The sequence below is a fragment of the Anneissia japonica genome, unplaced genomic scaffold (genome assembly GCF_011630105.1).
Source record: "Anneissia japonica isolate Jap-2015-1 unplaced genomic scaffold, ASM1163010v1 scaffold287840_len1291095_cov163, whole genome shotgun sequence".
Classification (NCBI taxonomy): Eukaryota; Metazoa; Echinodermata; class Crinoidea; order Comatulida; family Comatulidae; genus Anneissia; species Anneissia japonica.
This window is the reverse complement of record NW_022728493.1, coordinates 520,056-533,731: the sequence shown is the minus strand read 5'-3', so window position 1 is coordinate 533,731 and position 13,676 is coordinate 520,056. Positions and strand designations below refer to the sequence as shown.

The 13,676-nt window shown below is 32.9% G+C and overlaps 1 protein-coding gene across 1 annotated transcript in view; it reads left to right on the top strand.

Annotated features, from left to right (window-relative positions):
- Positions 1 to 8,547, top strand: part of LOC117114139 (delta-1-pyrroline-5-carboxylate dehydrogenase, mitochondrial-like) — a gene marked incomplete at its 5' end in the record, with an annotated part of 10,646 nt that extends 2,099 nt beyond the window's left edge. Inside the window, 11 exon segments of the mRNA XM_033257693.1 lie at positions 52 to 99; positions 313 to 468; positions 1,151 to 1,375; positions 1,951 to 2,138; positions 2,585 to 2,658; positions 2,849 to 3,045; positions 3,534 to 3,578; positions 4,431 to 4,516; positions 5,585 to 5,773; positions 7,031 to 7,149; positions 7,301 to 8,547. Coding sequence (XP_033113584.1) covers positions 52 to 99; positions 313 to 468; positions 1,151 to 1,375; positions 1,951 to 2,138; positions 2,585 to 2,658; positions 2,849 to 3,045; positions 3,534 to 3,578; positions 4,431 to 4,516; positions 5,585 to 5,773; positions 7,031 to 7,149; positions 7,301 to 7,413 — 1,440 coding nt within the window.
- Between the last annotated feature and the right edge of the window lie 5,129 nt (positions 8,548 to 13,676).

Below are 13,676 nucleotides of genomic sequence, written 5' to 3'. Positions count from 1 at the left end.
ATAATTTATGCTATTGATACCTATTATTTGTAATGTCTTTTTATCTTTTAGCCTTATGAGCATCAACAGAAAGTATGCAAATATCATTATGCTGATTCTGTAAGTAGTTAGTTATACGTTCAATTAAACTTTCTAGTTTATTCTCTCTTATAATTCTAAGACTTTTTATTGGTTTTAAATTTATTGATTGATGTCCAGATGTTCAGTTCCATATTTTTTCCAAGGACCAAGTTGTAAAGATTATCGCATGGAAATTAGAGATAGCTAATTTAAATGAAAAAATATATAATTATATGGAATGCTTTTTTTCAGGAGCTAATCAATAAAGCAATAAACTGTGCGTTATCGGTGCGGCAGGCTTGGGAGAGAAAGCCTCTTGCAGACCGTGTCCAAGTCCTTATGAAAGCAGCTGACCTCGTTTGCACAACCTACCGATATGACCTTTTGGCAGCTACAATGGCAGGACAGGTAAGCTTTTATGAGATATGATCCATAAAACTTTGGAATGCTAGTATACAGTAGTTTTCGTACTTTGAAGTGGCGTATATGATGTACTGTACACCTGAAAACCAACCCCAGAAGGCATAAAAACAATTATAATACAATATGTAATATTATGAACAGTTACAGTTTTTGGAAATGGCATGGGAATTTCTGCTATTATTATTTTATTAAATGTTACGTGAGAATTTTTTTAAATACCTTGTTTAGCAAAGCTGGCGCCCACCAGTAATGATGATTTCAAATTTCAATTTTGACCAATTACGCACTTGCCACCCACAAAATAATGGAAATTTCAGAAAGAAATACAAATTTTTCTTTATTTAAATTTCTTCCTAATTATATAGATTCAAAGCATTTAAACATCCCATTACTACACTGTTCACATTCAACAGTAACATTTAATTTTATTTTATCCTACATTTAGATGATTTTGGCAAAACCATTTCCTAAATAAGAAAATAAAATTTTATTTTTTTTTATTTTTTTCTGCCCTCCTCTGAGGATCTTTAAGAAAATAAGTTTGTGAAACAAATCTCGTCTTAACAACAGTTCTTTAATAAAATAGAAAAATTTTACCTTCTTTCTAGATTCTAGGCTTTGTCTCATTGGAGGATAATTAACTTGTACATCAATTTATTGTCATTAGGGCAAAAGTGTGATTCAAGCAGAAATCGATGTAATTGCGGAACTAGCAGATTTTTACCGTTTCAACTGTAAGTACGCGATGGAGCTATCCAACTACGAACTCATCAGTACAGCCACGAGCACCAATCAAATAGACTATCGTGGACTGGAGGGATTTGTTGCCGCCATTTCACCGTTCAACTTTTCGGCCATTGGTGGTAATTTGGCTGCAACACCGGCACTAATGGTAAGAACAGCATTTGTTGTGCCATTATTGAACTAAGATTACATTCACAATTGCACTGCAAGCCAGGTGCGACTCAGGCCAGCATGAACATGTTAGTGATACATTGGTTAACCCAAATCAAATCAATCAATGCTATAATTTAAAACCATTTTGACTCTGCTAGGCTTAGAGCTACTACCTGCTGTAACACTGCTGAATTAAACCCGAAACATCCCTATCATTTTTTTACTAGCTTTCTTTTTGTGTACAGTAGCTATTGTTGTTGGAACTTGTTTTTGAAATATTTAATGTCTTGATAATCAAAAAATATATATATATAAGTAATGTAGAAAAACTTGTAAGAAAAAGTTACCATGTTTATATGTATTTATATTTTTTACTTAATTATTTAATCATTATATAGATATTCAGTTTACTGTTTAATAATTGATTTGTCATCAGCATAATTTGCAACATACAGTATAAAAAATATCTGTAAGTAAAAACATCTCTTAATGAGCACATTTTCGAATTATTTTTAAATTAGGAAAAGTGTAGGCCCAATTTAGGTTTACACTCTACGTATTTCTTTCCAGGGGAATGTTGTGTTATGGAAGCCAAGCGACACAGCAATGCTCTCCTCCTGGTTAATCTTCAAGCTTTTACGTGAGAGTGGGATTCCTGATGGAGTCCTCAACTTCCTGCCAGCCGATGGTCCAGTCTTTGGAGATGCCGTCACCAGCTCTCCTGACCTTGCTGCAATTAACTTCACTGGGAGTGTCAAGTAAGATGAACGGAAAGCGCGAAGTTTGCAACATCACAGTGGAGATTTCAGTTAACAATTGACCAATCAGAGTAGGGCTATGAATAAGCGTGTGTCCTGCAAATACGTGTGCTTTCCCACAAACGCATATTTGTGTGTGTATTTTGTTACAGTCGTTTTGTAGGACTCTAATGTCCAATGGGAGGGTCTTAGTGGAAAGTTTGGATCCACTATATTTTGCCAAACAGGATTCAAAAAACATTAAAAGATGTAATTTATATTCCTCAACGTTACTCAAGTAGTTGTTCAGTGGGTGTAGTTCATTCCAACAATCATTAGGTCAGGGTGCTCTTAATGGCTAAATAAGCACCACAGGGTTATAATATTTTAGGAGGTGCTTATTACAAATTTTGGAATGTAAAAATATCATTTCGTCTTGAACAAAGGAATATCTGACTTTTTTGCAGTACATTCAGACACTTATGGAAGAAAGTTGGCAATAATCTTGAAAAGTACAAAACTTTCCCAAGATTAGTTGGAGGTATGCAATATAATTAATTGTTATATTTATGAATCTCATTATTGTTACTATTATTATTGTTATTATTCTTACATATCAAAAACAAGTTTGCTAACATCAAATCTGTTTCCATTTTTGATCTACAGCAGACACTTCCTATTTTAAAATTTTATCATCTTTTGCTCTCTCACTCAAATATTTCTTAATTTAGAATGTGGCGGTAAGAATTATCACCTTGTTCACCCCACCGCTGATGTGCAGTCTGTCATCAATGGATCTGTGCTCTCAGCTTACGAATTTTGTGGCCAAAAGTGTTCAGCAATGTCTCGTCTGTATGTCCCTGAGAGTTTGTGGCCTGATATCAAGAAAGGTATGGTGGACATCCAGAAGCAGATAAAGGTTGGCAAGGTAGGGCAGGAATGCTTTGTAAGATGGGGAGGAGGTTAAACATTCACAAAACCAATCAAACTTTTGGATTAATCATTTATATCACAGTAGATTAAGTGCGTTCATAAATAAATAATTATTTTATAAAGTCATTGATTCTATGTGGATTTACGATTGTGGTTATGTCAAAGAACTATGTACATGAATCAAAGAAAAAAAATGGGAACTATGTTCAGACTTTTACCTCCAGTTTAATTCCTCTATACCAAGGATAAATATCTCTGTATACTTATCATAAAAGAGTCTCCGGTGACCATCATTCACCGCCATTGACTGCTCTGCTAGCAAACAATGTATTCTGGCACTCGAGGTTGTAGGCATGCTTATAGGCAGTGGTTCTAGGCACAGTTTTATTATTATTTGAAATGAGTTCTGTGGAAGCAAAATGTCAATCAGTTCATTTATCATAGCAATCAACATCACTATTAATTTGTGTGATTTTGTTTCAGGCTGAAGACTTCAGCATTTTTACATCAGCTGTTATTGATGCTAATGTAAGTTGCCCTGTTAATATTTGTCACCTCCCCCTGTTCAAAACTTGCGCTCTCATCAGCGTCATTGGACCCATCATCACGCAAATCCTGGCACCACACTAGAGTATAATGCACATTGCAATAAACTGCCACCAAGCACTAACATTATTACCCCAGTCATAGGATCAAATACTGTAGCTATGGAGCACACCCATATTTGGGATTACCATTCCATAACCAGCTAGACAGTGCTTGGTATTGGATGACAGATACACCCACTTCGATGGTAAACTGCCTTGCCATGAAATGCACAGTGAGAGACTGAAAATCCGAACATCAGATGTGAACCGCTCGTCAAATAAATAAAATAATAAAAGTAGCAAAGGCAAGCCAAACTAGTCGCCCCTCACAAAAAACAAAAAAAAAACGAAACGTTTTTTTAGTTATTAATCCAGGTGAGTCAAATAAAAATCATAAAATGGTAAAAGAATCATGTACATCCGACATTTCAATTTGAAACATACAGATCAGCCTTCATTTTGGCAATTTCTCAGGCAGAGACCATCAACAAATCATTTAAAAATGTTGTTTTATCATTGAAAATGGGGAAATAACAATATAGCATAATGTATATATATATAAGGTTTAGTTTAGTGCAATAAAATAGATTTAAAAATGTAGACATTGCAAGTGTACATATGTTTTGGCTCCTATCCCTGAAGCGCAATTTGCGACGAGTGACTGATTTGACTTCTCTTATATGGACGTTCATGAAATCCAACCTGCTATGCTAACAAGTTCTGATAAGGAGCTTATATTTGCTGTTACCGCCATTATATTGTATAATGTCCGTTTGGTTTTCTTTTTTATCAGTCTTTTAATCGAATCAAAAGCTACCTGGACCATGCCAAGAAATCACCTAGTTTAAAGGTCATTGCTGGGGGTAACTGTGATGACAGGTGAGGAAAATGATCATTATTAGTCTTGAAGTTTTAACCACTAAGTTATACAATTCTACTCAACTCCAGTTGTTAAAAATAATCTATTTTTATATCTGAATTAAATTTGTATAAATATTAACATCTGACATGTTCCCATGAAAAGTAATTGTTATTCTAATTTAATAGTATTAATTCAGTATATAACCAATATGTATAATTAATTTTTATTTATACTGTAATGAGCATTTTCAAATTTAAGGTTACTTAATGTAATTGGCACAATTTTCAAATGTGACAAAAATATTGTCAGATAATAAATACTGTAAATAAATAGTTAATGCACACATTGTATTCAAAATATCAAAATTTAATTATTGATTTTGTTAAACATATTAACATGCAACTTTGTCCATGATTCTGGTACATCTACTGTAACTTGCCACACCAATACTACTTACTGAGTATAAACCAAGGGATGTGGCCATAAAATTCAATGAAAATTAGGGGCCTGGTTTTTGTTAATTTTATTTTTATATTGCTAATTATGCATGAACTCATTACATTCTAAGTAAAGAACAGGGATTATCTCCTTGTTTACTGCCCAATTCACCATCAGAAGGATCCCACAGATGATAAGTCTTTGGAATTTTGTAGGTTTGTTTATCCATTATGTGTTTCACCAAAACGAACTCCAACCCAACTCTTAAAAAAAAAATGTATATTTCCAGTTTTTCCTTCTCGATGTTTTTTAAAATCTGATCTTCTACTTTAATATCTACCTTCTATAGCATTGTGTGTTAAAAAATTCTAAGCTTAGGACAATGTATTATAAAAAATATTAAATACAAGAAAAATGTCTTCGTACAAACAGCTAAAGATAATTTGAAGATTTCAAGATGTAAATATTTGTGTCCCTTTAAGGAAATCATTTGGAACAATTGAAAAATACAAAACTATGAACAATTAGGCCCTAAAATTTGTTTGATATTTGATTGCGAATTCTAATGGATAGTAGTTCGAATGATTTAAGATATCTAGATGTTTTACTGGTTTGTGATTTTAACCTCAAAACTATTTTTTCCCCAGCAAAGGGTATTTTGTCGAGCCCACCATCCTAGAGACCACTGATCCACAGGAGCGCATCATGCAGGAAGAAATATTTGGCCCAGTAGTGACTGTTTATGTTTACCCAGATAATAAATTTGATGAGACTGTTGATCTGGTGAATAATACGTCACCGTTTGGTCTCACAGGGTCGTTGTTTGCCAAAGATGAGTAAGTATGGATGCTAATTCTTAAGACCATTATAAAAAAAAGGTTAGTTTAAAGATGGCACATGAAAAATACTAAATAAAAAATTAAAAAATTCAATTTCAAAATCAATTGCTCATTTTAAAGTAACATCAAAATTATCAACTTGAACAAAGAAATTACAGTAAAACGTCCATTTTACGAATAGTCAATTTTATGAATGGTCTCTGCCCCTGATGACGTCATCATCGACCAATTATTACTATAAAAAAGTCTGATTGTTCACGTTTCACAAAGTGATAATGTATATTTTTCTTAATAAAATAAAGTTTGTTGTATTTATTTATTCATAGTTCGAACTTTCTCTTCTATTTCTGGTATAATAATCACTATATTAATGTAATAAACCTAACCAGAACAACGAACTACCAACGCAAGTGTCGTCAGATTGAGCGCACATATTTACGATGACGAACGAGAGTGTTGGATCAGAACTTATTGACATCGTGAATGCTAGATATGATCACGAAATGCATGTAAACAACACAATTCAGCTACTAGAAAGAACACGATAGGACCATAAAACATACAGATTTTTGAATAAGAGTTAAAATAATATTTTGTTAAGTGGAAGAATGCCAGCGATTAAAATAATTTGGTTTTTATCGAAGGTAAATTCAGCTAGGCTCTAGTGCGTTAAACCATGTTGCTGCACTGTCAGTTCGTGCTAGGCCTGGCTGCCATCAGCCTATCAGCGCTCAATGGCAGGGGATATCTAACCTACAGTAGGTATTGGAAACTGACACCCGATCTAGTTTACAAATTTTTTAATTTACGAACATCCCTTGGTACCATGGGGTACGTAAAATGGACGTTTTACTGTAGGGTATTTCAAAAACAAAAAAAATACCCCTAATTTTACAGCGAAAAATGATAGAAACCCTTCCAGTCACTTTAGATTATTCCTGACAAGGGCAGATCTCGGTATACTTGCCCGTAAATGAGTACCTGGTTGAAATGTAGTTGAAAGTTTGTGTGGAAAGAATTATGACCACCCTACAAAACTAGGCTCTTAAACACTACAGCTAATTTTTTTTTATATCCTCAGGTTACTCAGATAACATTTTGATAACATAAATTAAACTAATTAACTATTATTTATTAAATAAAATGTATACTTTTCTATAAATAGAATTTTTCTCAATGTCTAGACTACTTAATATACGATATCATTATTTCTACCATATTTTTTTATTAATGTATTATATTTAATATCATCAGAAACGTTATTCAAGAGGTTGGTGATAAGTTAAAGCAAACATGCGGGAATTTCTACATTAACGACAAATCCACCGGATCTATTGTTGGCCAGCAGCCATTTGGTGGTGCTAGAACTTCAGGTAAGAATTTATTTTGTCTTTATTTTTGTTATGTTTGATACATTGTTCTTTTCCTCCCACCTCTTAGTTTTTCACAATTATGCATTTACAAATGATAAGCTTTTATGCAGTTTTACAGTAAGTTTATTAAACTTTATTTTTTATTTTCCAGGAACCAATGACAAATCTGGAAGTCCATACTACTTGCTTAAATGGACTTCCCCACAATCAATAAAGCGAACACATGCTCCTTTAGCTACTTGGAAGTATCCACATATGGAATAGAAATAAACAGGGTTTTGCAGAATTTGGTCAGAAACATACACCCCTTGCAGCTGAATGGTATATTCCAGAATTCTGTAAATCTTGGTTTACACGGAAATGCTCATATAGCACCCTATGTGTGTTAATTTACATCTTCGGATGATTAATAAGTAATAATTTTGACCAAAAAAATTCAAAAAAAAATTATCTGTAATGTGGGTTTATTTTATATTGCTAGGTAAAATATTATTTTTAATTGCTGACTAGCATCTCTAGATTGATTGTGGTTTTAACAAATAAAATAAATTTGTTTATCTGTAGATACATTTTATTAATGAATATTAATAATAATTAATATTGTCGGTAAATCAGTGACTGGATTTTAACATTACTATTTTGCACGGACTGTTATGTTTTTAAATCCATCTGCTTCTTTGCATACACCTTTTTCTAAGCTTTTATGCACTTTTAAGTTCATTAATGGTAATATAGTACTTAATAATTCATTTTGCTTTAGCACCGATTGAAAATTTGTACATATAAAGGTTAAGTTATGGTCAAAAAACCCCTAAAATAGTACTATATTATTAAAGATATTTTCTTTACAGCATATAAACCAAAGTTTGTATATGATTGCAGAAATTGTGAAGTATGTGGTTATAATGTATCCACTAACATATATAATAATTATCTGACCTGGTTAAAAAAATATTTTTATTTAATGACAGTGAATCATAAAGAAATTGTTAGGCATATCCTGATTTTGCATGCATGCAATGAAATGAAACACGCAATACTAACATGAGATAGGGGGCACCCTATTATAATTCAAATAGAGTTCGAACAGGCATACTTGTATGGGTCATTCAGGAAAGTGACAATTTAGTGGTCTAAAAACCATGAAAAAAATGTTTCACATTTGAAGCGTCCTTGGGCAAGGCGCACTATCCGCATAATTTTTCTCCACCTAGGAGTTCAAGTGGGTCTGCTAGGTGTCAAACACATGCAATTCTTTCTAGGGAGATGTATGCTATACGAGCTTAAACCAATGATCGTTGTTATAGGCCTAATGTGTCCGTTTAGAGGCCTGGTTGGCATGAAGACTAGCATATCAATATTATTACAGTATTATTAAAAAAACTGAACAAATTAAAATGTGGCCATTTATTATGTGAGTAAACATTACCATTATAGTATTAATGCTTAAACCCGGCCGCTCATGGCATCATACAATGGTCGTACGGCGGTCGGCCGAAAAATCCAACTCTGCTCCGTGAGCCTTAGACGATGCCATGCCGTCTGCTAATTGTCGGTGGTCGTTCTCCATAGTTTGGCGCAACGAGTGCCGGCTTATAGAATATCCACCAAAAATTTGTATTTTAAGAAGACATTTTACCATTCTGACTTATTTTCTTGTGTGGCACACAATATCATAACATTTAACATTTATTGTGGGTTCATATTTCCACCTATTGTACTGCCTACCTATTTTATTTATCACAAACACATTCAGAACGTTTTGGATGGAAATACGCAAATGCTTTGTTTACATTACAATACTATAATACATAATCTTAGACCTAGAGATATATATGGGTTTACACGTTGTCTAACTTCCAGGACATTGATTTTTTGATCAGGACCTTGAACTACATTGTCCCGAAGGACCATAGACCACTAAAATTACTGATAAAAAATTATTGTAAAACCCAAGAAAAGTGACCCAAAAATCTTCAACCTGCCCAGCGTGTTTGGAATTCCACAGCTGCTGTTATACTGTACAGTACATGTAATTTTGAGCATCTACCACGAGGGTTGCCGAAGTGAGAGCCAGCGAGTCATCCAGCGAGGCATGCAATTCATGTGAGCCGTGATGGTAGTTTATGCGGGACGTGTACCAAACGTGCAAGACACACAAAATTCCACAATAATAAACATGTGTGCAATTTATAAAACAATTAAAATAATGAATGACCTTCTTTTAACATAATTATTTTTATGTTAAGAAGACAATTTCCAGCTATCAAGACGCGACTTCAAATAGGCCATGGTGGGTGAAAATGAATATTACGAATTTGAGTCAACTCGGTCAATATCAGCCACGTGAAGGGAACCTTCTGGGGAAAAGAGGGGGAGAAGAAGTAACAAAGATGGAAGATGGAAATGCACGTGTCGGTCTGTCCGTAATCTTTTATTGTATGAATATGGTTTTTTGATCCCAGTCGTGGCTACATTAGAATTGCCACATATATATAATTGGGTTCCAAAATGAGCTGTAACTTGTGCTTGGAGGTCAAGGTCAAATCTTGTCAATCACTACATACAGTAGTTTGTTCTCACAAAAAAAAGCAGCTCCAATCCATAAGGTTAATAAAGACAGTTAAATAAAAAGGATCTTTCGGTTCGAAACTTTAATTGGAGAATATACTTGCTGTGGTTGTGAAAGAAATAAAAAGTAAAAAACTTGATGTTTGTATTGATATTTTTTTTATTATCACGCATTCAAAATTAGTGGCATTGCCATACCTAAACAACTAATAGATGTATATCATATATAAATCTATAGCTACTCAATAACTGACTTGCATTTTTGCTTCCACAGATAATGCGCCAAAGTTATGGATATAAAAATAATACAATTCTGAATACCTGTCTCTTATACACATCTAGATGTGTATAAGAGACAGATATTTTGAAATCATTAATTATACTAATTAACTATTATTTATACATAAAATTAATATAATAATTCATATTTTATTCATATTAGTGCAAGCACTGAATTGTCACAATATTGACAATAAAATTTTATTTAAAAAAAAAACAACAGAAAAACCAGATAAAGAGCAAATACAATGTCACATATAGGTCATCAAGGCAAAAGTTCCCTGCCTTAGAACCCAGATATGTAGTAAAGTTATAAAGGGTATAAGGTGGAAGGCACAGTACTACACCAGCTGCATAATATAATATATATATAATATATATATACACACACACAATCGTAGGATTATGTCTGGAGAAATACCAAATTAGCCAAGGTCCAAACCAGCTAGACCAAGTTTTGAGGTCGTAAACTAGAGTTGAACATATCTGAAGGTTTTAACAACGGATTAAATAGGCTTATAAAACAATTAGTATAGTAGTTTTGCATACAATATTTTTCACATTTAGTGTCTGAAAGAGGAACTAGTGTATGAAAAAAATGCATGATGCCACAATGATGCCTGGTAAATCAATGCACTAATTGCTTCATATAAAAATAATAATAATATTAATTAATAGTTCATTTTTATATAGCACAAGTACATAAGCTCTCAATGCGCTGCACTGTAACTACTAACACAGTATACACACATTTATGAAAATTACATAATTATATACACAGTTATACACATGTTATAATATATACATATTTAAATTCATGTAATACAGTATAACAGTTATACATTATAAATATGTATTCTTTATATACATATGTGTATGTATTAATTAATATAAAGTGTCTCCTTATACAGTTTTCATGAAATAACAATTGATTATAAAACCAAATCACAATTTAATAAAATTGCAAATAACACAGGTATTAGCCAATAAGTAAGAAAAATATCAGTAATAAAATAACAATGTCTGCTACTAAGATTATTGTTCAATCAACTAGATATATTACAAAGAATAATTGACCAATCAGATTAACAGAAAACAAACCTGGTAGTTGTAATAATTACTGATCAATCAGAAAACAGACTGTTTTCTTGTAAATCTGATTTGAGTATTCATCAACTATTTAAGTTAATTTAACAATTTAAAAATAACTTAATGACCATATTAAGTAATATGTAGAATTGAATGAACAATTGTTCATTAAAATTGATAAAAATCCATTAAACATCTAGAAAAACTGTTCGCCTAAAAGTTGACAATAGTACTTATTATCCACAAATCATTTGGACAAAATGCCCAAAAATATAAATCCTCTTTCGAAAAAGTTATCGGCATTAATTTATATCAAAAAGGCACACACACAGCTGCCAGAATCTATCAAAGACACATATGCTTTGTGAAATGCACCATAAGTCTATCGAAGACATCTTGAAAATCACCAACTAGTGACATATTCAAAACACTTGAGTCTATTATGTACACCTGCATACAAAATATGCCAAAAATTACACCTGGATATACTACCAATGTTTAAAAACATGGATCTATCCTCAGTCAAATACTGATGCAACAATCTTTATCTATCAATGTAAAACATATGACCAAGACAGTACAAATCATGAAACAAAGCAAATAACTGACAGCTGATTTGACTAAGGGCACATAATACTGTATCTGTCCACGACACATGTTGAATCACGTGTGCCAGTCAATATTAACCTGTTTCACAAAGACATAGTTTACCAAATACCCTGCACATCAAACAATCTTTGATATTGATCTTCTAGTTTCACCTTTCGAGCAAAGACTTCCTTATATTCCTGGAACACGCTCTTGGTCAAACCATGTAAAGGGTTTTACTTGTATGTGCTAAAATTTATAGATGTCGTCTGCATCTATAAATGACTCCTATCTACCAATGATATCATGGCCTACCAATGATATGTGGATCTCTCATTGACATTTGTCTCTGCCAAACAACAGTTTTTGACCTTTGTATCTATAAATGGCATTTGTCTACCAACAATACTATGGTCTAACTACTGACTTGTGGATCTCTCAATGACATCTGTGTCTGCCAAACAATATAAAAGTGTCCTCTGCATTTATAAATGACACCTGTCTATCAACAACACCATTGTCGTGTGGATCTCTTAATGATACCTGTGCCTCCCAAACATCTATAAATAACACTTGTCTCAAAATAATACCTTGACATTTCATCTCTCAATGGTGTCATATAAATGAATATTTTGTTATGACACCTGTATCACAATAAACGTTTGGTCTACCAGTGACCTGTATCTACCAAAAAACATGTTTGCAGTTTCTGTATCTTCTCTGTTTGCAGACAACTGCCTCAAGATAATAACTTGGTCTACCAGTGACATTTGGATTTCTCAATGACATCTGCGTCTGGCAAAAAACATGTTTGTGACGTCTGTATCTATAAATGACCACCTGTATCACAATAAACCCTTGGTTGGTCAGTTGTGAAGTCGAGTGATAAATGACAATAGTTTGATGATAACTGTATCTATCATCAAACCTATGTTTATACCCTAGTCTTTCAGAAACTGACCCCAAGATTTATCAATGACACAAATCACGTCTAAAACAAAGATACATCGCTCAACCAGTAGATCCAGTTTCTTCAAAACCAAATGTAGGTATATTAAATTACATTGGTAGTAACACTTCACCCAATAGTCATGTTGGTTAAACACCTGAAAAAGAGTACATTTTAGGTACTTCAACAACAGCTGAATCTAATGAACACTAATGTGCTCATACATATGCATTCTCAACTTTTGTTCCAAAGTGTCAGGGAAAAAACACAAAATAAGATAATTATATCAACTTGAGACAGGTAGTTATTTCCATAATCACTGGAATCCAGAAATTGGCATGTTCTTCAACCAGCAACACTTTCATGCAAAACAATTTTGCAAATTTTCACCACAGTACTTGTCTCCCTGGAGTCATCTGGTTACGGGTATCACCTGAGTACAATAGATGTGTTAAGAAAGCTCATTAAACCCTATTTCCCTGAAATTGCTTCTGCCACTTACTTTCAAAATAAGTCCTCCTGTATTATTGGAAAATATCATTTAAAGTTACCTGTACCACAAAACAAATGCACCTGCACTTTTGAAATTCATTATAACAATTCAAAAATTTGTATTCTAGCCAAGTTATATCTGAAAGATATATACATATCTGTTTAGGAAAATTCTATAGGAAAATGATTTTTCTAATACCATTTATAGTTCCACAATATTAAATAGCTTAATCACCTGGATTAAGATGATCAACAATTTGACCAACCTACCTATTTTTTTGCTATACTTATAATTAAATTAACCGCAAAGATGAATCAATATCAATTATTGGTCACCCAACATAAAAATAATCTGGTTACTTATGCGAGAATTGGTATAAAATGTATATATTTCTATGGTCTCACTAAAATGTGTAGTCAGTATAATGTACACATTTAGTGAGCACAGCAAATAATCGCTTGAATCCACAGTATTTACAGTTTTTTTAGAGAACAAATTGGCAAGCTTATAGAGAGAAATTTGATGTAATAGCTCAGATTTGAGAGTATCTGAGAATGC